The following is a 23,910-nucleotide window of genomic DNA, read 5'->3' on the forward strand; positions in this document are numbered from 1 at the left end:
AAAAAAAAAAAAAAAAAAAAAAAAACAGACATGGAATTTCTAAAAGGAACACCAGATAGTAATTTCTTGAACTCCAAGAGTCCAACCAAGATGTTCTTGGTTGTCCTCAAGGTACAGCAACCATACTTACTTACAATGATCTGTATCAATTACCCAGCAAATAAAGTAAGCCCCTCTTTGCCTATTGGTTCAGGGAAATTAGAAACCCAAATGGCCAATAGCAATCTCAATTTTTAGTTCAGTGGAACTATTCCTGTGGTCCCTAGGAACTCCTCCTTTGGAAATAAGACCTCTAAATAAGAAGCATCCAAAGTTGCAGAAATGAGAGGCACAAGTTTTACAAGTGGATTAGAGATACCATTGTAAGAAGAGCTACTTCCACTTCAATTCATTAATTCCTAGACCCTTATGCTATGGTTATGAGAAAAACAGAAGTAGTGTTCGTTGCTGGTTTATGTGGTGCACCATGCTGTTATGTCAGGACCCCAAATATACATACCTGGCATAATAAATGAAGACTATTTCACCAGAGGATTCTGGAAAAATGGTGGGATGGGAAGCACCAAGAATTTGTCTCCTCACTAGACCACACGGAGATGCAGTGATGATTCTTAGAGCAGTAGCAGTTACATTTTCCCCCACCCCAACCCTGTCTCATAGTGCAGGTTGCAGGAGCGAGAGTGGGCAGGAAAGTCCCTGTTCTCCAAATGTTCTGATCACTGATCTCTACTTCTGATTGTGAGATGCAGACAGAGGTGGGAAGCCATTGATTCACACAGACACCCCACACACTGTGGTGAACTCCTCTCTCTCCAGCTGAAGACAAAGAATTTAAAGGACTGTCGCTTTTTCTTATATGCATTAATTATACCCATTAATTTGTCTTTTTTTTTTTTTTCCTATTTTGTGGGCCATACATTAGAGTTGAGGACATTCAAAAGCAACCAAATACATGGGTGAAATTAAAAACTCACCAGGAAACGCATAGGCTTAGCAAAACCCTGAGAAGACCTTTATCTTCAAAATGATCCTTCACATTGAGACAGCCTACAGTATCAAAAACAAAAGGCAGGTGTGGTGGCACATGCCTGTGATCCTAGCCCTCTGGGAGGCTCAGACAGGAAGATCACGAGTTCAAGCCCAGCCCAGGCAACTTGGCAAGATTCTGTAAAAATTAAAAAGAGTTGGGGATGTAGCTCAGTAAAAATACCCTAAGTTTAATCCTCAATACTGAAAAACATAGAGAACCCTGGTGAGAGGGGAAAAATCTGACTTTCAAAGTTACCATATTAATAGATTCAAATATGCACTTTTCAGCAACAACAAAAAAATCATAAGGCATAGAAGGAAATAAGAAAGTATAGCCCCTCCAAAGGAAAAAATAAACCAACAGAAATTGTCCCTCAGAAAGATCAGAAGGAGGACCTACTACATAAAGGGTTTTTTTTGGTACCAGGAATTGAACTCACAACCTTGCACTTGCCAGGCAGGTGCTGTGCTGCTGAGCTAAATCCCCAGCCCCTACATAAAGTTTTTTAAACAACTGTCCAATGGAGTAACAGAAGAGAGGAAGAAAATTAAGATGATATACAATAAAAATGGAAATTATTGCAAAGTAATAAAAAATTTAAAAGAAACTGAAAAGAAATTCTAAAGCTGAATTTCTGGAATTCTAAAGCTGGATAATAACTGAAACAAAAACTTTACTGGGGGGATTCAAAGGCAGACTTCAGCAAGCAGAAGAATCAGTGAACTTGAAGGTAGGACAATTAAATTTATCAAATTTGAGGAACCAAAAGAAAAGAAATAGACTTGCACAGAGCCTAAGGGACATGTGGGACACCATCAAGCAAATCAACATATTTACTATGGAGGTTTCAGAAGAGGAGGAGAGAAGAAAGGGCAGAGAGATTTGAAGAAATAATGGCCAAAATATCTCAAGTTTACATGAGTGTAAACATCCAGAAAGCTCACTGACTTGCAAGTAGGATGAATGCAAAGATACCCAAGTAGAAGCACATTAAAATTGAATTGTAGAAATACAGTAAAAATATTGAAAGCAGTGCAAGAGAGGCAACTTGTCATATACAAAGGATCTTTTATAAGGATCATCAACAGATTTCTCATCAGAAATTTTGGGAGGCCAAAAGGCAGTGGCTAAAGGGAGGGGGCTGTCAACCAAGAATCCTGTATGCAGCAAAACTTCCCTTCAGTAATGAGGGAGAAATAAGACATTCCTAGAGAAACAAAAGCTAAAGGAATTGATTGTCTTTAAATTTACCTGCAGGAAATACTAAAGGAAGTCCTACAGATTGAAATGAAAGGACACTAGACTGTAACTGTAAGATATAAAAAAAAATTAAAATGTCAGTAAAGGTAAATGCATGGACAATTACAAAAACTAGTATTATTGTAGCAACAATTTGTGATTCCACTTGTAGAATATTGTGGGCAGAGGAGGCAAATTTGTATGCAGAAACACATGTACAATTATTTCAGTAAAAGAAAAAAAAACTATTATTTCAGTAAGAAAGAAAGAAATAACTGTTACTTTTTGAAGGAAAGTATCCATTGCAGTCTACCTGATACTATTTTGCTACTTAATCTCCCAGAAATGGCAGATTATAAGGGCTCAATATTGGTCTCTGCTATTGTCAGGTTTGGTTCCCAGCAGGTATGATAACCAGACTTACTTTGATGTGGGGAGATGCATATTCTCATCTCAAGGCCATTTTGCAATCACCAGAATATCCAGGGAAAACTTCCAGCTGACATTTATGGAACAGATACATTGTCCACCTGATCATTGCCGCCCTAGATTACTCACAAGTAATCTTTGTTCTCAATCCATTCATGTATTTTTTCACCAGAGCTCCTTGTTAGCATTTTTAAATTCTTTTTTCCAAGCTTTGACTGCTTAGCTAAATCATTAAACCACTGTTCATGAATCAGCATAGATCTTTACTTATAGCTATCTCTCCAGCCAAAAAAATGAACAATCTTATATAACGCTCTAAATTCTGCCTAGAAAAGATTTCTTCCCTCTATCTTTCATGCCTCTCCTATTTGGGGCTTATAATGCTATAATAGCTGATGTCAGCATTCGTGCAAAATCATTTGTGAACCGAGCTGGAGTTTTTTCTCCCTGTGTCTGGTGGTCATAGGACCTTACTTGTGGGTGTCTGGAGGGGGAGCAGTGTGGCAAGAGTAGGTATCATAGGCATCTGAGCCATATGTTCCTACAGCTTTTCTAGGCTTGCTGGAGACTGATCTCGAATACTGCGTTCACCAGACTCAGAAAGACAAATAGTGCATGGTATCACTCACATGTGAGATCTAAAAACATTCTTTTCACTCAAGTTGAGAGTAAAATAAAATACAGGCTTGGGAGGGGTGAGGATAGAAGGGTTGGGGAAAGGTGGATCAATAGGTACTAAATTGCAGGTATATAGGAGAACTAATTCTTGGTGTTTATTATACAGTAGCATGAATATAGTTATCAATTATGTGCTGTATATTTCAAAAAGCTTGAAAGGATTTTGGATGTTTTCATCACAAAAAAATGATAAATTTTGGAGGAGATAGATATGCTTGCCCTGATTTGGATATTACACTATCTATCTATCTATCTCACATGGTACTGCATAAATATGTACAAGTATTACATATCAACTGACCAAGTAAAAGTACTGCTTTCACTTGATGAAAGAGTTCTGCTGCACATTCAGTTCATGATAAGTGGCTCAGGTGACATTGTCACTTCGTGTCCTGTGGTCAGGTGTTCAGTCTCTACCAACATGCTGTAGTGAACCAGAAACTGTTTTTCAAAATGGAAAATAATTAGAATAGAGCATAGCTTTACCAAAAAATGATTTCTGCTATTAGTATCTATAAAAGGTTGTATTCACACTATGACTTTGTCATTTATCATCCAAATGAGGACATATTTGAAAGAGGAAAAAAGACAATTAAAAATTATTTGGGGATATCAGGTAAATATGAAAACTGTCCTGAGAAGCAGGATATATGGCAACACTGTTTGTATAGCACACCCATTTGCTATAGACCTTTAGAACCAAGTCAAATCTGGTGAGTGATAATTGCAATGAAAGAGCAACTTACACTGCAGTCTGGACCTATTATAAAACCTTGTCTCGCTCTCGGCCTCACTGAAAACCAGTAATCTTTTGAGATATTTGGTAAATGGGTCAGAACAGCACAGATATTTTATGTGTAGCTTTTGAAATCCAAAAGGCTAATAAGCTTTGTGCTTTTTCTTAGTAACAAGTGATATAGGTATGGGATTATGTCTTTTACAGTAGAGGTATATCGGGGCTGGGGATTTAGCTCAGCGGCAAAGCACCTGCCTGGCAAGTGCAAGGTTGTTTCCTGGTACCAAAAGAAAAGACAAAAAAAAAATCAGTCTGGGCATCTTTCCAAGACATGATCCCCAAAATACAGTAGAGGTATATCTTAGGAAAGTTAAGCAAGATGACAGTCCCCTGAATTTTTGTGGGGCTTTCCTCCATCCCATAGCACATATGTGTCTTACTAAGGCATCTAGGGTAAGTGTGGCTTTTCCTAATCAACAGGTCCAATCAGCATGATGTTCTATGGTTTATCAAAATTGTCAAGATTCCTGTGCAATAGATTATTGTAGGGCTAAAAAGCTGATGTACCCCTGAAGGAAGAGGACAAAGGTGTGCCATTGTCCCTGTCAGGTGAATGTAGACTGTTTCTAGTAAGTAGTTCTTGTTAATTGACAAACACTTGACAGGTTCTTAGGTGTATCCCACGTACCTAGAACTGTATTGATTTGCTACAGTGCAAAGATTCTGTTCTAACAACAATTCTCCAACTGTTCTAACCCTAGAACAGTACTAGAAATTGGATGATTTAGCTTATTGGAATCTATATTCTTTAAAACCTATCTTCCGCACAAGTCAAATAAACAAGGAATGCTAAACAGAAATGCTGTAGGAACCATTATCTTTCCATCTTTCTGGTCTTTAGTGCTGATATTCATCTTGGCAGTTACTTTAGTGATACAGTATTACTTTTTGTTTACTTTGGGGAAGAAATTTTCCTGGGGTTTCAGTTTGACACTTTCTACTATAATAACCCTCAGTTTGTTGGTCAGTAAAAGAATGTGCATATTCTGTCAGTTGCTCAGTGTATCTACTTTAATTATACATTTAGGAGCTGGGGAGATAACTACAATGTAGGTTTATGACTTGACTGGGTCTATTTTGTCTGACCTTCATGATCCCCCTCTTTGAGAGATGGGCTATTGAGCCTTTCAGTTTCCCAGAGATCATACCAATTTGTAGATACTGTCCAGTACTTTTTATAAGGGCCAGTTTATTGCTGTACAACTTTCTGCAATGTTGGAATCAGAACTTTCTCCAATGTTGGAATCAGAACTTTCTGCAGTGTTGGAATTGTTCTATATGGATGTGTTATTCAGCTTTCACGTTGCTGGGACAAAATACTGGCACCCATAACTTAGAGGAGGAGAGGTTTAATTTAGCTCAGTTTGAGAGGTTTCAGTCCATGGCCCACAGGCTCCTAAGTAAAAACAGGATGGCAGAAGGGTATCACGGAGCAAAGCTGCCCACACAGTGGTGGCTGGGTGGCAGAGCACAGGGGAATAGCACCAGAGAGAGATCCTTTTAACACACTCCAGTGACCCACCTCTTCCAACTAGGCCGCACTGTCTACCAGCACATTTGGCTATGATCATCAGCATAGCATTCCCGTGATCCAGCCGTTTCAGTCAATGCACTACTTAATTCAGTCACGCTGACAATTAAGATTAACTGGCATATGGACATTGTTCAGTATAGTAGCCACTGACCATAGTGAAAGCTTGAGATGTGACTAGTGAAAAGAGAAACTGAATTTTTAAAATTTAAGCTCAGTTGGTTCCAATTTAAAGGTTAATAGGGACCCAAATGAGAGGCTATGACTGTCCCTTTCAGGAACTCAAATTGCTTTTTTCCTATCAGACTGAGATTTTTAGTTATCTACACTAATAATTCCAAGCCCTATTTTAGTTATAGAAATTGAAATTTGAAGCTCATCTTGACACACTTCAAGGGCTGCACCATTTTTAGTGACATACAACTTCCTAGGCTTTAGTTCTTCAGTGCCCCATCTTAGAGCATGGGCATTTTATCAGACTGCTATTCTGTGGCATACCTTGGATTCCAGTTTTTGGCCCCCTGGATGAGCAAGGTTATTGGAATTTCTGCTCAACCTATCAGCCTTTCTGCCACTTCTAGAATCAGCAGACAGCTCTAGGGAAGAAGTGGCCCCATCTTATATGAACTCCTTTGGATTTCCTGCTTCTTTCAAATCTTGGCCCCATACTTCTTCACAGCTTGCTAGTTCCAAGGTATCTTAAAGAACACTGTCTTAAAATATATATGTTTTGCCTGGGTTTTCCAGTTTTTATTCAGGGAAGAGTTGGCCCACATTATTTAGTCTGCAGTACCATAAACCTTTCCATTTATTTTGGCCCAGTGCCTAGAGCACTTAGTATGGAATCAGTTTAAACTAAATCCCTGACTGGCTATTTTCTGGGCCACTCTGATGTTACGCTTTTGGGCTACACTTTTGCAAGAGGACGAGTCTTCCCCCCGCTCATCTTCTCTGTTCACGCTAAAACAGTTTTCCCTGGCTCTGGGATGAGGGGAACGGGTTTAATTCTATCTGTGCTGTCCTGAGGGTGTATCCCTTAGGGTCCCAGATTTGGATAGAGGATTTCTGATTAGACGCCCTTCACTGTGCTCTAAGCTTGGATTCTCTGGCCTCATGAGACTTTTAAACCACAGTTCAATCTCAACAAGTTCAGCAAATGCCCTTGGGGTTAAACTGGCTTCCTATACTCAGTTTTTCTCTCTGGGTTTTTAGATTTGGCATTGTTCTTCCTTAGTATCTTCATATCTCTTGTACATTTTAGAATAATGAATCTTTTTTCTTTTTATGTTCTATTCATTATTCTAGATGTTTTCAGTGGAAAGCCTTATTACATAAAGTAAGGTAACTCTCTACCACCCTGCACTTGTATTGCCTTTTGTATTGGAGGGGAGAATAAATGTACTTCTGCCTACACCAGAGTATCAATCAAATCATTGTGCTTTGAAAGCTGTAGGGCTCCAGACAAGTACCACTGTCATTAATTTTTTCCAGGCCATCTGTCTACATTCCATATGCTCTGTGGATTCCTGTTCTTCTATCAACCTTTTAAATGTTAGTGCTCCCCATTGTCTACCATGAATCTACATTTTAAAAATACTTTTTCTTGGTGGTCTCATCCTTTCCTCAGTGTGTGGGTTAGTTTTCCACCTCTGTCTTCTGAGCTCTCAGCTCATATTGCCTCAGCATACCAAATTGATCACACACATCCCTGTATCAGAATCTCCTTCTTTCCCTCCTTCCCTTGTCTTGGCAAGTGGCACTGCTCACCACCTGCTGCATGATTGTCCAGGATAGAAAGCTGGGAGCCACATAAACTCTGCCCCTCTCACTCCACACATGCGTTCGGTCACGAGGTGCTGTGACCTGTACTTCTTAGACGTTTCTTGAGCCTGCTCATTTCTGTCGTCCTCTTGTTTGGTCTCAGTTTCTAGGTTTTTGCTTTCCAGTCCCTCCTCCTTATTGCCAGCCAGAGAGATCCTTCTAAACTGCACATGTGACTATCACCGCCCTGCCTACACTCCTTCAGCAGCTTCCCAGTGTTCTAAAGATAAACTCCATCAGGATTGCTCACAGGCTTTCCATGGTCCGGCTCTGCCTCCTTGTCCATCTTGCTTTCTCTTCATTTTTTTTCCATTTCATGATGTGCCTCTTCTCTTCTGACCTGTTTGCATTTCTATTTATGGGCCATTATCTCTATTTGGGTGAGTTAGGGAAATCGTATTTGACCTACCCCATCCTTAGATTGTTCTGTTTCTTATTTTGAGCTGACGTCTGCTACTTGGGCTGTTCCATAGGGCTGTTCCCTGTTGCTATGGACCACACAAATCAGCATTCTCAGACTTCAGCAGCACAGAAGAGGGGAATTGTTACCCTTTTTGTTGTATTCAGTATTCCTACTAATGCCCAAAGGATCACTACTTTTTTACCAGCTATGTCGTAAGTCCTCTTTTACACAAGTAGTCTGGTGAGCCATGTCTTCCTCATCCTGTGTTTGCTTAGTGGGTTTTCTGTATCTTAACACAGAAGCTGACTGACCTTTTAACTAACAAAACTGTGCAAAGTTTTGTCTTGTTTGTTGCAATAACAATTAGTTCAATCTATTGAGCAATATTTTTGGCCTAAGCCAAAGTCTTACAAGGAAAAGTAAAAGAAACTTCCTTTTATCACATATGTAAATAGAGGGTCTAGGCCCCAAGATGTCAGTGCTAACTAGAAGTCACACAGAGCAGGGCAAACAGCAGCAGCAGCAGCAGCAGCAGCAGCAGAGCCAGAGCTCAGGCCCCTGCTTGCCAATCCCATGCTTCTTGTATGACACACAAATTTCCAATGCTGAATCCAAACACTGGGCATATTCTTAGCTCCTAAAAAACATTACATTAGACCTATCACGTTTTAAATGGTATTAATTCCATTTGCTGAGAGAAGGGCTAATGAAAACAGCACCACTCTGGACAGCTGGAACCCTCAGCCTATCCATCCCTCATGGATTCTGCTGCTTTAAAGAGCTTCTTTTTTGAGACTCTGGGAAGGGCTCCATGGGAAACTCTCTGCAGCCAGAGGCTAGCTTCTCATGGTCCCCTCTTTTAAGACTTCTGTTTTACAAACAAAAAAGAGACTTTCCTATGTTATTATTAGAGCTGAAATTTAAAAAGGCAAAGTAGTATAACTTGCCACAGAGACAGGACAAAGCCAGCTCCTCTGCGGTGGAGCTGAAGGGTAACATTTTGCAGGCTTATCTCTGAGTTGGTTCATATTTCACTGGCATAAGATAAAGATCGGCCAACAAATTATAAATCAGCAGAGCTGCTGGGTACCATTCTGTTCTTGCTCTAAAGTAGAGATTAAAAATTTAGTGTGTAAAAGTTGGTCTTTCTAGGTAGAGGTATAAAACTCATCTGTGACTGAAATACCGTGAACCAAAGGCCTCCTATGGGGCTGGGGGTTTAGCTCAGCGGCAAAGCGCCTGCCTGGCAAGCGCAAGGTTGTGAGTTCGGTTCCCGGTACCGGAGAAAAACAAAACAAAAAACAAAAAAACAAAGGCCTCCTGCCGTCTTTGTTGGCGTGTTGCTGGTCTTGGGACTTCATGCCTGTGCCCCACCCTGCTGCCGGGGCTCTGAGCAATTTCATCTGCTCTGTCCCCTTTTTTCAGTCAGAACTATCATAGCTGTCATCTACAGAAGTCTGTCAGTTTTAAAGTAAGCAAAAACAGGGGGCATTCATTTGAGAATATTTGGAAGTCTCACAGCCATGCCTTGGAGACAGATGCACATTCCTCCACTCAGCTGGGCTGCGTGTGTCTCTCTGGACCCCACGGGAGGAAACATGGCTGCCAAGAGCTTCTCATTTTGATCCTGATCCAGCCACAAAGAGGTGTATTTTCTCCCTGTTCTTTTCTCCTTTCACAGTAGTTAAAGACATAGCCGATTTCTTCTTAAAGGAGTAGCTTAAATATCACCTTCCCAGAGTCCTCCTCCCCTGCTTCTGTCACAGCGTTTGCCCCACTGTGTGCAGTGGGTCTGCCTCCTCCGTGAGACTGTAAGCACCTTTGGTGGGGGGCTGTGTTCTTTTCTTTGGGTTCTCAATATCTGGCTGCATAAATATGTACAGAAGAGATTCATGTGTGTGTGAGTAAAAGAATAAGTAAGTACATACCTTCTCTGAACTCACCTGTGAAATATTCCTGACTTCATGTGTATGTGCCAGGACCAGTTTTTGAATGTTGCCTGCCTTTGTTGAGCTCACTCTAGCCTAGGCAACAGCCACCTCACCCCTTTCCCCATCCTTTGCTCCACATGGGATTGACAATGAGATTGAGAGAGGAGGTCAGTGGCAATGGAGGGAGCCTGAGTTTTGGAATCAGGTAGAGCTAGACTCTTAATTTGTGCGTTCTACAGATCACACCAGGCATAAGTTTCCTGATCTGAAAGGCAGCTAAATAATACCATTCTCCCAGCTAAGATTCTGAGACAACATATGTAAAACATATAACACAATGCCAGGAGTGCAGTAGGCTCTGAGGAAATGGTCATTATCCTTCCTCTTGTTTTGTGTGTGTTTGTGGCTAACAGATGCATATGTACTTGTGCCTGTATGTGTATGGGTGTTTTTATTTTGGTGTGTGCATGGGATAGAATATGAAAGGGAGAATGAAAATGTGATTTTAATCATCTGCCTGTGTGTTTAAATAGCATTACCTGGTCCTCATCTACCTGAGAACACAGGATCACATTAATAGTAGCACTTCAAGTACTACCACTTCTGTCCAGCCCACCTGCACAATTCCAGACCTCAGCCTCCCAAATATCAGTCTCAGGTATCTGGGAAACCCTCAGTTTGTGTTTAAAAAGAGATGGCTCCACTGGGTGTGCTGGCACATGCCTGTAATCCCAGCACTTGGGAAGCTAAGGCAGGAGGATCGCTGTAAGTTTGAGGCCAGCCTGGGCTACCTACTGAGAGTGTGTCTCAAAAAAACCAAAAAATAAAGTAAAAATAAAAACAGACGGCTTTACTACTTACTGACCCATGTGTCTGATGGAGTCACCTAAGAGGAGCACCTTACTGCGCCCAAGAATGGTGTCCTTAATCCAGCCTATTTTACCCTACTTGGGGGCAAAGCTGTGCCATCACCTCATGGCACTGCTATAGTGGGCAGTCCTCAGGGTGACACAGTATACCCAGAGGTCTCTCCTGAGCCAAAATTGTGCAGTGTTCTACCTGCAGAATGCTCCCCACAACCTGGCCGTGCTTCGTTCACCCTGGTACTGCCCATGAGCACCACCAGGGCCAGCCAGTCTCAACGATGTGTATGAAGTTTCTCCATACAGAAGACTGTGTGAGAGTGGGGCTGGGACAGAAGCCAGCAGGGAGGGAATTGTACCTTCTTATGCCCATCTTCAGGGACCTCTCTTGAGCACTAGAAAAGTTCTTCCTGGGGAGATGGAACTTGTCCCTGCCCTGGCTCAGTACCCAAGATCTTTGCACTCACAGGGAGGCATCCGTCACATCGCTGACAAGCAGAAGGTACATCTTGAGGTTCCCCGCCCTGGAGACACTGATGCTGGATGACAACAAGCTCTCCAACCCCAACTGTTTTGCCAGCCTAGCCGGGCTCAGGAGGTAAAGCCACAGGCCTTCCTCTGCAGGGCTGTCCCTCTCCAACCCCAGCCACACTCCCACGCTGAGTGCCGCTGTGCACGCCAGAGGGCCTGGCCTGAAGTTCTAGTCCCACTGCTTACCTCTGCTGTGTGGCTCTGGTAAGTCATTCCTCCCCTCTGGGCTTAGTTCATGAAAGGGGGACATTCAGGAGAGAAAGGAGGACAGGAGATGTTACCCAAGACAGCATCCTGACTGTGAGATAAGAGACATGTCTTTAAAAGAATCAGAATCAGAAAGATAAATTTACTTGCTGAGTTCTACCTATTTGGTTAAAGTAAAGAAAATGCTGGCGTTTAAATGGTTAAGTTTTAGATCCCTGGAAATTTTCCCTGCGAATTGAGCAGCCATTTACTGACTACTACTCTGTGCCACATAATTTACAAATTGAGTCATTTAATATTCACAAGAACCTTAGAAAGTTAATAAATATTATCTCCATTCAAAGATAGGAGTATTGAGACCCAGAGAGGATAAGTTACTGGCTCAAGGTCACACAAGAGAAGTCTAAGCACGATTCCATGTTCTTTCCCTGAGTTGCTTGGTAAATATCCCTGAGATACCATCATTGCTATGATTCTGTATTCACTTTCCTTAATTGAAGACTGAAGAAGTTAAGCCTGGATCAAAACAGGATTTTCCGGATCCCGTACCTACAGCAGGTTCAGCTCCGTGATGGGTCGGGGGACTGGGTTGGAGGCAAGGCAAGTACTCGGAAAGAGCCCCAGTCCGTGCTGCAGCCCAGGTCTTGGGTGTATGAGGCCTCCGATGATCAGCCCAACTACACTGTTCTGCCGATGAAAAAGGACGTTGACCGGACAGGTGAGTGATGCCCCTTGTTGCAGATAGATACAGCAGCTGCATGGTGAGAGTAAACTTCTGGGAGTTTATCCTGAAAATCTGTGGCTCCCTAGGGAACGGCTGCATTTAAACCAAACTATTCAATGGTTTGAACTATTTCATTGACTTTCTAACTGCTTCTATCAGTTAAGATGTTTTTGAGATCCAATTAAAAGTGGATATAATTTTTTTTTAATCTCAGATGACAAGAAACTCCAAAGTAAGGCTGTCACAGATAGTTACTTCTGTAGCACACCAATGCCCTCAGGCAGCTCGGGTCTTTCCATTCCCTTCTCTGCCGTCCCTAGCCGGCTTGGCCTTTAGGGCTGCTGCCGTTGGGGTCTCAAGACGGCTACCACAGTTCTAAGAGGCACATCCACATGGCGGCATCAAAGGCAAAAGAAGGAACTGCCACCTTTAATACAGGAGTATATTTCTGATTGTATTCTGTTCGCTGATCATTTTTTGAGGGTTTTTTTTTTTTTACATTTATTTCAAATTGAAGAAAATGACTTGCATTGGGTAGAATACAGAAATCTTGTGTAGAACTTAAATTTTTATGTATATGTGTCCTTTTAGCCATTACTCATCTGACAGTGCAGAACATTTCCAGGGTCCCCACTGGCACCCTCCCAATTAATACCTCCTCTAAGAATAACCACTTTCTGACTACGGTCACCAGAGGTTAGTTTTGCCCGATTTGAAACCATGTGTATGGAATTATGCAACATGTGCTCTTTGTCTCATTCATTTCACCTAATGTTATGTCTGTGGGATTCATTAACGTTATGCACAGGTCAATAGCAGTCATTGCTCTTATTTATTCCATTTATACCACAATTTCCTTGCCCTTTTTACTGTTGATAGACATTCTGTTCTGTCTAGTTTGGGGCTATTAGGACAAAGCTGTGCATCCTCTTACTCATCAGACATAAGCACTCATTTCCTTTGGATAGATATATTTAGGAGTGGAATTGCTGGATCATCAACTATAAAGGTATTTTGAGCATTAGTGGATACTGCTAAACAATTTCCCAAAGTGATTGTACCAGTGTTCATTCCCACAGTTGATGCAAAAGAGTCCCACTTACTCTATCCTCAGAAATACTTGGTCATTTTAGTCTTTTTAATATTAGCTAGTTTGGTGAGAATGTAGGAGTAATACACTGTGCTTTTAATTTGGGTCTCGCAAATGACTAATGATATTGAATACCTTTTCATATTATTGTCGGTTACTTTGCCATCATCTTTCAAAAGTGACTATCATGTCTTTCATCTACATTTAAATTCAGTTTTATGTCTTTTTCTTGTTGATTTGTAGGGATTTCTTATATGTAATTCTGCACACACAAGTCCTTTATTTGTATATGTACTACAAAAATCTCCCAGTGTGTGGCTTGGTTATTCATAGTCTTAATGGTGACTTTTCATAAACAGATGTTCTGTGGAGTCCAATTCATCAATCTTTTATGATTGGTGCTTTTTCTTTCCTGTTTTAATGATTTTTTGCCATGAAGATTATTTCACTATATTTTCTTCTGGAAGCTTGATTGTTTTAGTTTTTACATTTTAGCTTATGATCCACCTAGGATTAATTTTCACATATGGTATTAAGTGGGTTAAAAGTTTGCTTTTTTATATGTATATTTTATTGGCCCAACCAGCACTGAAAAGACCATATCCTTTTTCCCCACTGAGTTATAGAGGAGGTATTGTCTATTGATAGTATGTGTGTCTAAATTACTATAGCTTTTTTCCTAGTACTGAAGTTCTGTAGTGAGGTGTTATCCTTCAAAATTGCTATAGTAATTATAAGGCCTTTGCATTTCTATATAAACTTTAAAATCAGCATGTAAATTTCTACATAAAATTCTGCTGGAATTTGATTGGAATAGTACTGATTCTATAGATCAGTTTGGAAAGAATTGACATTTTCATAAATCTTGAGTTTTTAATACATTAAAATAATATATCCTGCCAGTTTCTAGGTCTTTTAAAAACTCTTCTCAGCAATGCTTTAGTAGTCTTCAATGGTAGGATCATGTACATATTTCATAAGATTTATCCCTGGGTAGTTCATCTTTTTTATGCTACCGTCAGTGGTAATGCTTTTTTATATTTCATTTTGATTTATTTATAGCTCATATATAGAAATATTGAACTCATATCTTGTAACCTTCCTAAATTCACTTATTATTTCTAATCATTTCCAGGTTCTTTTAGATTATCTATGTTCAGGGTCATGACACAAATTATGACCATTTTATCGATTCTTTTTCAATCTTAATACCTCTTATATCTCTTATTGCCTTATTTTGCAGGTTAACACTTCTAGTATGATGTTGAATAGAAGTGGTGATGTGGACATGCTTCTGTTATTCCCAACCTCAAGAGTAAAGTTGTCAGCATTTCAAAACTGAATTAGCTCTATTTTTGCAGATACCTTTAATCATATTAAAGACATTTCCCTGTACTCCTAGTTTCCTAACAGTTTTTATCATAAATGTGTGTTGAATTTCATCAGATGCTTTTTCTACATCTATTGAGAGGATCATGTGATTTTTCTTCTTTAATACGGTTAGTTACATTGATTGATTTTAAATGTTGGACCAGTCTGGCATCCCCAGGATAATCTCTACTTGGTCATGTTGTATATCCCTGATTGAATTTGCTGACATTCTGTGGAGGATTTTTGCCACTGTGTTCAGGAGATAAGTTGGTGTATTATTTTCCTTTGTTATAATGGTATTGTCAGGATTTACAATCAAGGTTATGTTTGCCTCATAAACTGAATTCAGAAGGGCTCACTTTTTTTCTGTTTCCCAGGGAATGTTTGAATAAGATTGATATTATTTCTTCCTTAAATTTTGGAAGAATTCACCTTAAAGCCACCAGAGCCTGGATTTTTCTTTGTTGGGAAGAAGTTGGGATGATTAGAAATTAGAAGCAAGGAAGAAGAGCCCCTTAGAACTTAGACCCAAAATTTAGGCCTCTGAGAATGAGGTGTATCTCTGCTGCTGCTGTCTATGTGCTCTGCCGGGCCTCCAGGAGCTGAGGCCCAGTTCCCTACAGAGAGCACACTGGCGGGTGGATCAGAATCTTGCTTTATAAAAGTGGAAACCTTGTCAGCTGGATTCAGGTGCTGCATACCTAAGGAGGTGTCACTCCACTGGCATTCATAAAAATTGCAAGCAGTCAGGGAACATGGGGAACAAGTCCCTTCTTCCTCTTCTAATGCAGCGGTCTCCCTCTCATACCATCTCCTGTTGCTAGGGTCTAACAGGAAACCAGTTAACCGAGGAGAAATGGGGTGTTCAGAGCCCCAGCTCCTGCATCCAAAGCAGAATAGAGAAGAGTGGGTTTGGAAGTAATACTCAGTAAATTAATAATTAGTGCAATTAGGTTATTCAGATTTTCTTCCCTATACAATTTTTCTGTCTACTTGGTTTGTTAACTTTGGAAACGGTATATTAAAGTCTCTCACTGCTGTTGTGCATTTGACAGCATCTCCTTGATTTGTAGCATTTTTCTTTATTAAGTTGTTTTGGTTCTCTGTTACTGGGTTTGAGGCTTTTATTTTGGTAGTTTATGCCTTTTAATCATTATAAAACATCCCACCTTATCTTATTAGTAATTTTGGCCTTGACTTTGGCTTTTATTTGATATATTTATTTTAAGATATCTCAAAAACAAAATAATACTATATATTTTTCCCAATAGAAGCTTTCTTAGATAGAGTTTAACCTACCTCACAATCACTGATGTTTCAACTTTTTTTAACCACTAGTGTATGTTTTCTGTTTACTTTTACTTTTTTTCCTCTTGTGCCTTTTTGTGAGCCCCAACTCTTCTTTTAATTCCAATTTTTACTCTTTTTAAAGAAATAAATCCCATTTCTATACTTCTGATTATCCTAGAACTTCTATATTTCTAATGGCCATCCTAAAATCCTGTCAACTCTTTAAAACTCACCTTTGTCAATCAATACCTAGACTCAGCCAAATGCCAGCCTTCCCTTTACTAAAAGGAAAATCTTAATATGAATTTATCTATCCTCCCCTCCTTATCACTTCTATGATGTATAAACCATAATAATAATCTTGATGGGTTTTAATTTTTTAATTAGGTATCAACCACTCTTTAGACTGAGAAATTGAATTGTTAGTTTTATTTCTTTCTTACCACAGCTGCTTACATCTCAGGCTTTCCTCTTGGATTCCTATTGTGTGGGTGTGTATAATTTAGAAGCAGAGAGTTAATACAAATCAGGTTATAGCACAGTATAATTAGTAATTTGTACAAAGCTCTTGTCATCATTTTTTTTTCTCCATCCTTACTCCTTGCTCTTCTTTTCATTTTCATATAAATTTCTGCTCTTGTGTGGGGTATATTTTCCTGGATATGTATATGGGTCTTTGTAAATAGATATCTTGCATGTAATGTGTTTTTAATTTATATAGTGGTTATACACTGTTGAGCTTATTCTTCTGTTCATTGTTTTCACTCAGCATTCTTTTGAAAGTCTTTCCTTGTTGCTGTCTATCTCCTCACAGTCTGAGGTACTGAGGATTAGGCCTTCACCATATATAGCTGAGGGTAACATAATTCAGACCAAAACACCAAATCTATAGAATTTTACCTTCTGGTTAGTGCATTTGAATTCTTATTTAGGAAAGTTTCTTATTCTATGTTGCTTTTCATTTTGCTTTTTGATTCTTTCAAATATATTTTGCATGTAGTAGATTTATTCTGAGACCCTATCAAAAATTGTCTTTTTTTAAAATTATACTTGAATGATCGTTTGGTTGAGCAGAGAATTCTAGCCTTAAAATAATTTTCTTTTAAAACTGAAGATATTACTCACTGCCTTCTTAGGTCATTGTTGCCAGTGAAAAGTCTGATTCCAATCTGATTCCCATTTCTTTACAGGAAAACTATTTTTGCTTTTTGGAAATTCATTTTTATTTCCCTTTTATCCTTTGGAAATTTTACTAAAAAGCATCTATATATGCAATACTTTTTGTTTATCTTTTTAGGTATTTTGAGAATTCTTTGAAAGATGTGTAAAGATGTGTGGTTTCCTTCATTTTGAAGACACATCCCCCTCCCACCCCAGTGGGATTGAACCCAAGGGTGCTCTTCCACTAAGCTGCATCCTCAGATTTTTTCTTTTTTCTTTTGAGACAGGGTCTTGCTAAGTCTCTAAGTTACTTGAATTTACCATCCTCCTGCCAGTCTCAGGCCATTAGGATTACATGTGCCACTAAGCACGGCGGAGAACATTTTTTTTATCTCCTTCTTTACGTTCTCTGTGTAGTCTTCCTCTGGAATTCCTTCAGTTGATGAAAGTTTTGAATTATCTTCTGTTCCTCTTTTCTACCATACTTTCTATTCCTTTGTCTGTTTATATTACATTCTGAGTCTCTCAGCTCCATCTTCCACTTTATGGATTAGCTTTTCACCTGGGCCTGTTTGTATTGAGCACATTTGAGTATCATGTTTGAATATCATATTTTAAGTTTACAAGATTGTTTTTGTTGTGTCTTTTTGAGACAAGGTCTCACTATGCAGTTCAGGCTGGCCTGGAGCTCACTTTATGGCCGAGGCTGGTCTTGAACTCACAACAGTCCTCCTGCCTCAGCCTCTCTAGTGCTGGGATTACAGGCATGCGCCACCATTCCTGGCCTAAATTTACAAAATTGTCAATAGCTTTACTTCCACAAAGAGCTTTTCTTTTTTCTTTTCTTTTCTTTCTTTTTTTTTTTCTGGTACCGGGGATCAAACTCACGACATTGTGCTTGCCAGGCTGGTGCCGTGCCACTGAGCTAAATCCCCAGCCCTGAGCTAAATCCCCAGCCCTGAGCTTTTCTTGATTTAAGAATGAAATAGCCCTTTGAAATTCTTAGAGGATAATTTTAAAGTTTTTATTCTATGTTAAATAACTTTTTAAGGTGTTCTGTTTTTTTTTACATGTCATGACTTTTCGTACTGTTAATTATTCTCAAATATTAGGAGATTCTTTATTGTTCCTTTTTTTCTTGCAGCAGTCCCCGGTCAAATTAGAATGCAGGCTGTGATGGCTGAGGTTGCTTGCCTGATTATGGGCATGCACATGTTCTGCGCAGGCAGAGTGTGCTGTAACCCATCTTTCTAGAAGCCCATCTTTCTCGGTTCCCCAGGAGATCACTGCTCACATCCACACTTACAACTACATCCTATCCCCCAACAAACTCCCACTTTGTTCCCTGCATAAACCTTTTCCAAATCCCTTGCAGACCCTCACCTATGAGAATTATTTATGGCAGGTATGGCCCCACCACCTCTTACTGTTCATTTTCATGTGACCTTCCTCATTATAATATCATTAATATGGGAAAGGCGTGGAGTTCACAGGGTAAAGGCAAGTGACCCCCGCACAGAATCCGTCCCAGCAGATGCTCTGCTTTGCTCCTTAGGTTGAGCTCAGCTGTTCATAGGCTCGTCTCAGCCTGATGGTTCCAAGAATGAAGTCATTCTACAGCCTCCTCCTTATGACCATGTGCTGACTTTTGCTATCTTTCTTGAATGCGCTGACTTTCAAAACATTCTATTTCTACTGAGATGACAAAGAATGTTTTCCAGAATGTCCTTTATGTACATTTCTGTCTTCTAAGACATCTGGAAGGCTTTCTGCTCAGCATGGACTCCCAGTATCTCTGAGGCTAGAAGGCACTTGCATGTTGCAAATCCAGGAGGCAGATTCCTGTGGCCGAGATACAGGGAGTGAGGGGAGGGTAGCATGGGGAAGGTAGCGTGGGGGAGGCCTGGAGAAGTAGAGAGTGGCCTGGCAGTGCAGGGCCTCAGAGGCCTGGTTACCGAGTTAGGATTTTATCCAAATGTAGAGAGATGTCCTACCTGGCCGGTGACACCACTGTGTTCCTTTTCTCACGTAACATTGGAACTGGCCTAGGAGGTACCCTGAGGTGGGGTGAAGGGTCTGGGATCAGACTCTGACCTCTCTGGGAGTCAGTCAATGGTCTCACCAACCTTCATTCTGTTTTTTTTGTTTCAGAGGTTGTGTTCTCATCTTACCCGGGATTTTCAACCTCAGAGGTAAAGATTACCTACTTTATATTTGTGTACTTGAGTTAGAACTTGAGTTAGGGGAGATCAATTTTATTTTATTTATTTGTGGTCCTGGAGATCAAACCTAGGGCCCCATACATGCTGGACAAGCACTTAGGATTGAGCTACATCCCAAGTCTAAAAACATTCATTTTAACAGACAAAAACAAATAATAGGGCCACAAGAGGCATTTCTATAGGTCGCACTGAGAAAGCCCATCTGTTGAACAGATACTTGCTGAGTGACAGCCAGGTACAAGACACTGTGGTAGCCCTGGAGATGCAGGAGGGAGCTAAGCAGACAGGCCCCAACCACATCAGCCTGTTCTGTCTGCAGATGCTTTCTAGTATAGTGTGTTAACAGTAGCTGCTTTGAGTAGTACAACTCGCCAACATGGGTAGCACTACCACCAGGGTGAAGCCTGAAGCTAAAGAGTTCCCCAGAGGTGGAAAAGTTCTTTACCAGATGCACCACTGTCCAGGCTCTAACCCTAGCATCAAATACTCAGACACTTCATTTGTGTCAGTACAGAAAACTGGGTTTTCCCTCAGGGCAGATTCTCACTAACCCAGCTCATGGAGACTCATGTACCAAACTATACATCGATTTGTTTATTTATAATAAGAACTACAACTCTATATTAAGCCAACCTGTCTCCTTGAGAGGTAGCTTAGCACACACCTCCTCACAGGTACATCTGTATGAGGAAATTGTACCAGTTACCTATTACTGTGTAATGAACCAACAGTATAGCAAGTGATGATTTCTCAGTTATCCGAATTAGCCAGGGCATTCTCCTGGTTTCGCCAGGGCTCACCCAGGCAGCTGTATTCAGCCGCAGGTTGGCTGGGAGCTGGACTCAGGCGGACAGTTGGCATGTTCCCCCACCTTGGGAAAATTGCCAGATTCTGAAATTCTAACAGTGTAACTTTTGCTACACTGTTTTGGTCAAAGCAAGTCAGAAGGCAGTGCAGTTCTGATAAGTTCGATGCTAACCAGCCCACTTTGTGCAGACTCAAGTTGAAGGCCACAGTTCCCCAGTTTAGATGCCAGCCACATGTTTGTCATCCCCCAGGCTATCCACCCTTATGATCAACTACTGACTAAATTTAGGATGGTTGAGACTAAAAGTCAGATGTGCAGTACATGGTGGCACAAACCTGAAATCTCAGAACTTAGGAGGCTGAGGCAGGAGGATCACCATGAGTTTGGGATCAGCCTGAACTGCATAGTGAGGCTGTCTCAAAAAAGAAAAAAAAAGCCAGATACATCTCCATCTAACACAGGGCTCTTCCTGTCCCCAGCAGGGTAGGTCATACCCTCAGGTCATCTGACTTGGCACCCTGCTGCTCACCTAGTCTTGCTCCAAGCTGGAAGTGCTTGGTGGAGAAGGCTGCCTTGCCAGACTGTCACCAGACAAGCTGAAGAGAGCCCCCAAGGGGCAGATGGACACCTCAGCTTGTCCCCACCCCCAGAGTTGGTGGGGGGTTTGCCAGTCTACATTACAGAAAAGCATTTCAGGATGTGTCAGTGATGGGCACAGATAGATGTATTGCAGAGTTAAGGAAGTACACTCAGAGGAATAGAGTGCAGGTGCTCAAGGAAGAGGCTCATTTGAGTTTGAGGTTATGGGTTTGAATGTGATTTTGGTTGTGTCCTCAAAATGGATGATCTAGGACAGTGGTGGCGAACCTATGGCATGTGTGCTGAAGTGGGTTGTTTGCTGTCATAAAAAGCTCTAAAAGGTTCGCTATCACTGACCTAGGATATGCTTTCCTAGTGTCTACAGGGTTATCCATTAGTGGGCTAAGTTAGAATGCAACAATTTGCATGTGTTCACTGTTCAGAAATATGATACCCAATTAAGAGTGCTGTTTCCTTGAGGGTGGAGGTCTGTAGAGTGAATCTATACTATTGGAGGAAAAGGCAGGCTCTATTTCCAGGTGAGTTTCCTGAAAGGGGAAGAAAAGGCATTGTAACCTTGGGCAACTGTGTCCTGAAGCTGTGATTTTCTTAAAAGCACCATTTTTAAATTATAATTTTCTTATCTTCCTTCTACACCCCCATCCTACCTGAAGACCACTGACCTATTTCACTCTGCCCCCTCAGAGATTGTGTTGGGTCACCGGAAGTTTCCAAATAGTACAAATAGTTTTTGTTCCATACTCATGCACAACTGACCTGTTCGATTTGTGTGGCTTTACAAGTTGGCCTACGTCCGCCACAACTGTTCACTGAATAAACAAGTAAAAATTGAATGATTTCCCTAACAGTGCCTAGTGGTTACTGGAGGCTGGAAAATGTGGTTCATCCTAACCAACCATTATCCCAGTATCTACCCCATGCAATAATATCCTTTGGTCCTAGGTAATTCAAGTAATCAGTGAGTAAACTGAGGTAGATATGGTTAGTTCTACAGCTTCCTTTTTCTGCTTGATCAAATATCTTTGCCCTGAGGCAGTCTGGTACAGAGAGACCATGCCCTTGCAAATGACCCAGGAGTGCCATTCCATGTTCAGGCCCCAAAGCATGGCTTAAGTCTTCAGGACTTTGTTATTTCATCCTGTGGGATGGGAGAATATACCCATCAAGCCAGGTGCTCAGGTTTAGTCACTCCTGCTCTCCCTCTCTAGGCTAAGAAAATTTCCCTGAACAATGGAATGTCCTGCCCTTTGCTTTCTGGAGAAATTTTAGCTCATCCTTGTAGAAAGGCCAGTTCAGGTTCAGCTGCTGTAGGGCGAAAGGTAGGAGTACTTTTAATGGCTGCAGCAGGGCTATAGTGTCTTGTGGACCCAGAACTTGAAACTGGAACTTTGTGCTGGAGCTGGAGAATTAGCTCACCATGTGACCTCATAGACCTAGGAGCCAAAATTCTGGCCAGTGGTGACAGCTACCCTTATGACTCCTGGATGTCTTTTTGACCAAGTCTCTACAAAACTCATTCTTTTCATCACACTCCAAAGGAAAGGTTTTGGCCATTGGTAGCATCAGCTTCTTTCTCAGCCTCAATTTTAACTCTGACTTTTCTTTTTTCCAAGACAACCAAGGTATGTTCGCTTCCTCCCATATTTGAGATTCTTCCGGTGAAGTCACTGAAGGCCAGGAACCAGACACTGGCCCCTCCCTTCCCAGAGCTGAGGTACCTTAGCCTGGCCTACAACAAGGTGACTCCCTGCTTCTTGACCTGTTTCCTCAGGGGCACAATGGGTGGGTGGGATGTGAGCTGTTCTGGCCTAAAGGCCAGCCCTTTAATTCCCTGCACTAGGGGTGTGTGGGCCCAGGAATTCCTGGGGTGGGGAAAGTATATGGCACACAGGCCAAGGCAGGAGTGTGTCCATGGAGTCACAGATGTTTATTTAGCACTTGCCATGTGCCATGCTCTGTGTTAGACATTAGGTATATACGTGTGAAATGAAAGACTTATGAAGCTTGTCAGATGTAGGGAAGACATCCTGGGCAGAGGATCACAATATAAGCATGGTTAGCATTATGAAGAAATGCACAGTGCTGTGAAATAAGTATATGAGGGGGATGGGTATCTAATCTAATATTTGGAATCAAGGAAAATTCTCAAGAAGAAGTGATGTTTAAGCTAAGAGTTGAATAACCCGTTTAGTCAAGGGAAGAGGGAAGGAACTGCAGATATAAAATCGATAGGGCCGATTTCATGTTTTTCTTGAATTTTTCCAATGCCCATGTCCTGTTTGATTTTCTGTAAACACTTATTCATTCATTTACTTATTTACTTACTTCCTTACTTAGTGGGTGTCAGGGACTGAACCCAAGGCCCCATGCATATTAAGAATGTTCTCTACTGAGCTACCTACTCCCTCAATTTTTATTTTCGGTCTGTTAAAATATGTTTAATTTTTCTTGTGATTTTTGTCTTTCAACCCATGGTTGTTGAGAAATCAGTTGTTTAATTTCCAAATTTATGGGGCTCCTCTCAGCATTTTGGACTTGTTGATTTACAGTATAATTTAATTCTCAGGCTGGGAGATGTAACTCAATGGTAGAATGCTTGCCTAGCATGCACAGCCCCCTGGGTTTAATCCCCAGGGCTGGAAAACAAAACAAAACAAAACAAAATAAAACAAAAATTAACTTAATTTTCTTGTGGTCAGGTAACATAATCTATAAGATTTCTTTCTTCTGATATCTACTTCAACTTGTTTCATGGTCCAATCTATGTTCAATCATGGTGAACGTTCATATGTACTTAGGAAAAAAATGTGTATTCCATAATTTAGCTGGGATAGTGTTGATAAATGTCAGTTAAAGAGGTTAGTAGGGTCACTTAGATTGTCTTTGTACTCTTGTTTTGTCTAATGTTTCTCAGGTACTGAGAAAAGAGTGCTAAAATATCCAATCATGGTTGTGGAGGTTTTTTGTCTTTTTCATATTGTTAGTATAGTATTCCAGGTATTTGTCAGTTTGTTTTGTTTTGAGACAGGAGCTCCTTTGTTGTTCAGGCTGGCCTTAAATTCACTGTGTAGTCCAGGCTGGCTTTGAACTCATGGCAGTCCTCCTGCCTCAGCCTTCCAGGTGCTGGGATTACAGGTGTGCACCGCCACACCCAGCTGTCCGATATTTTTAAGTCTGTTATCAGG

The 23,910-nt window shown here is 40.8% G+C and overlaps 1 protein-coding gene across 4 annotated transcripts in view; it reads left to right on the forward strand.

The window, feature by feature from the left end:
• The window catches only part of Xrra1 (X-ray radiation resistance associated 1), a 68,401-nt gene that overhangs the window by 27,234 nt on the left and 17,257 nt on the right, over positions 1 to 23,910 (forward strand). For 3 of the 4 annotated variants that reach the window (XM_005379906.2, XM_005379907.2, XM_013511844.1), the window contains 4 exons: positions 11,191 to 11,319; positions 11,960 to 12,177; positions 19,247 to 19,287; positions 22,339 to 22,464. In XM_005379906.2, the coding sequence (XP_005379963.1) occupies positions 11,191 to 11,319; positions 11,960 to 12,177; positions 19,247 to 19,287; positions 22,339 to 22,464 (514 nt within the window). The remainder of the gene's footprint in view (positions 1 to 11,190; positions 11,320 to 11,959; positions 12,178 to 19,246; positions 19,288 to 22,338; positions 22,465 to 23,910) is intronic. The other variant, XM_005379909.2, reaches the window with a different exon arrangement.

This window comes from Chinchilla lanigera, unplaced genomic scaffold (genome assembly GCF_000276665.1).
Source record: "Chinchilla lanigera isolate Chin_1 unplaced genomic scaffold, ChiLan1.0 scaffold00013, whole genome shotgun sequence".
Classification (NCBI taxonomy): Eukaryota; Metazoa; Chordata; class Mammalia; order Rodentia; family Chinchillidae; genus Chinchilla; species Chinchilla lanigera.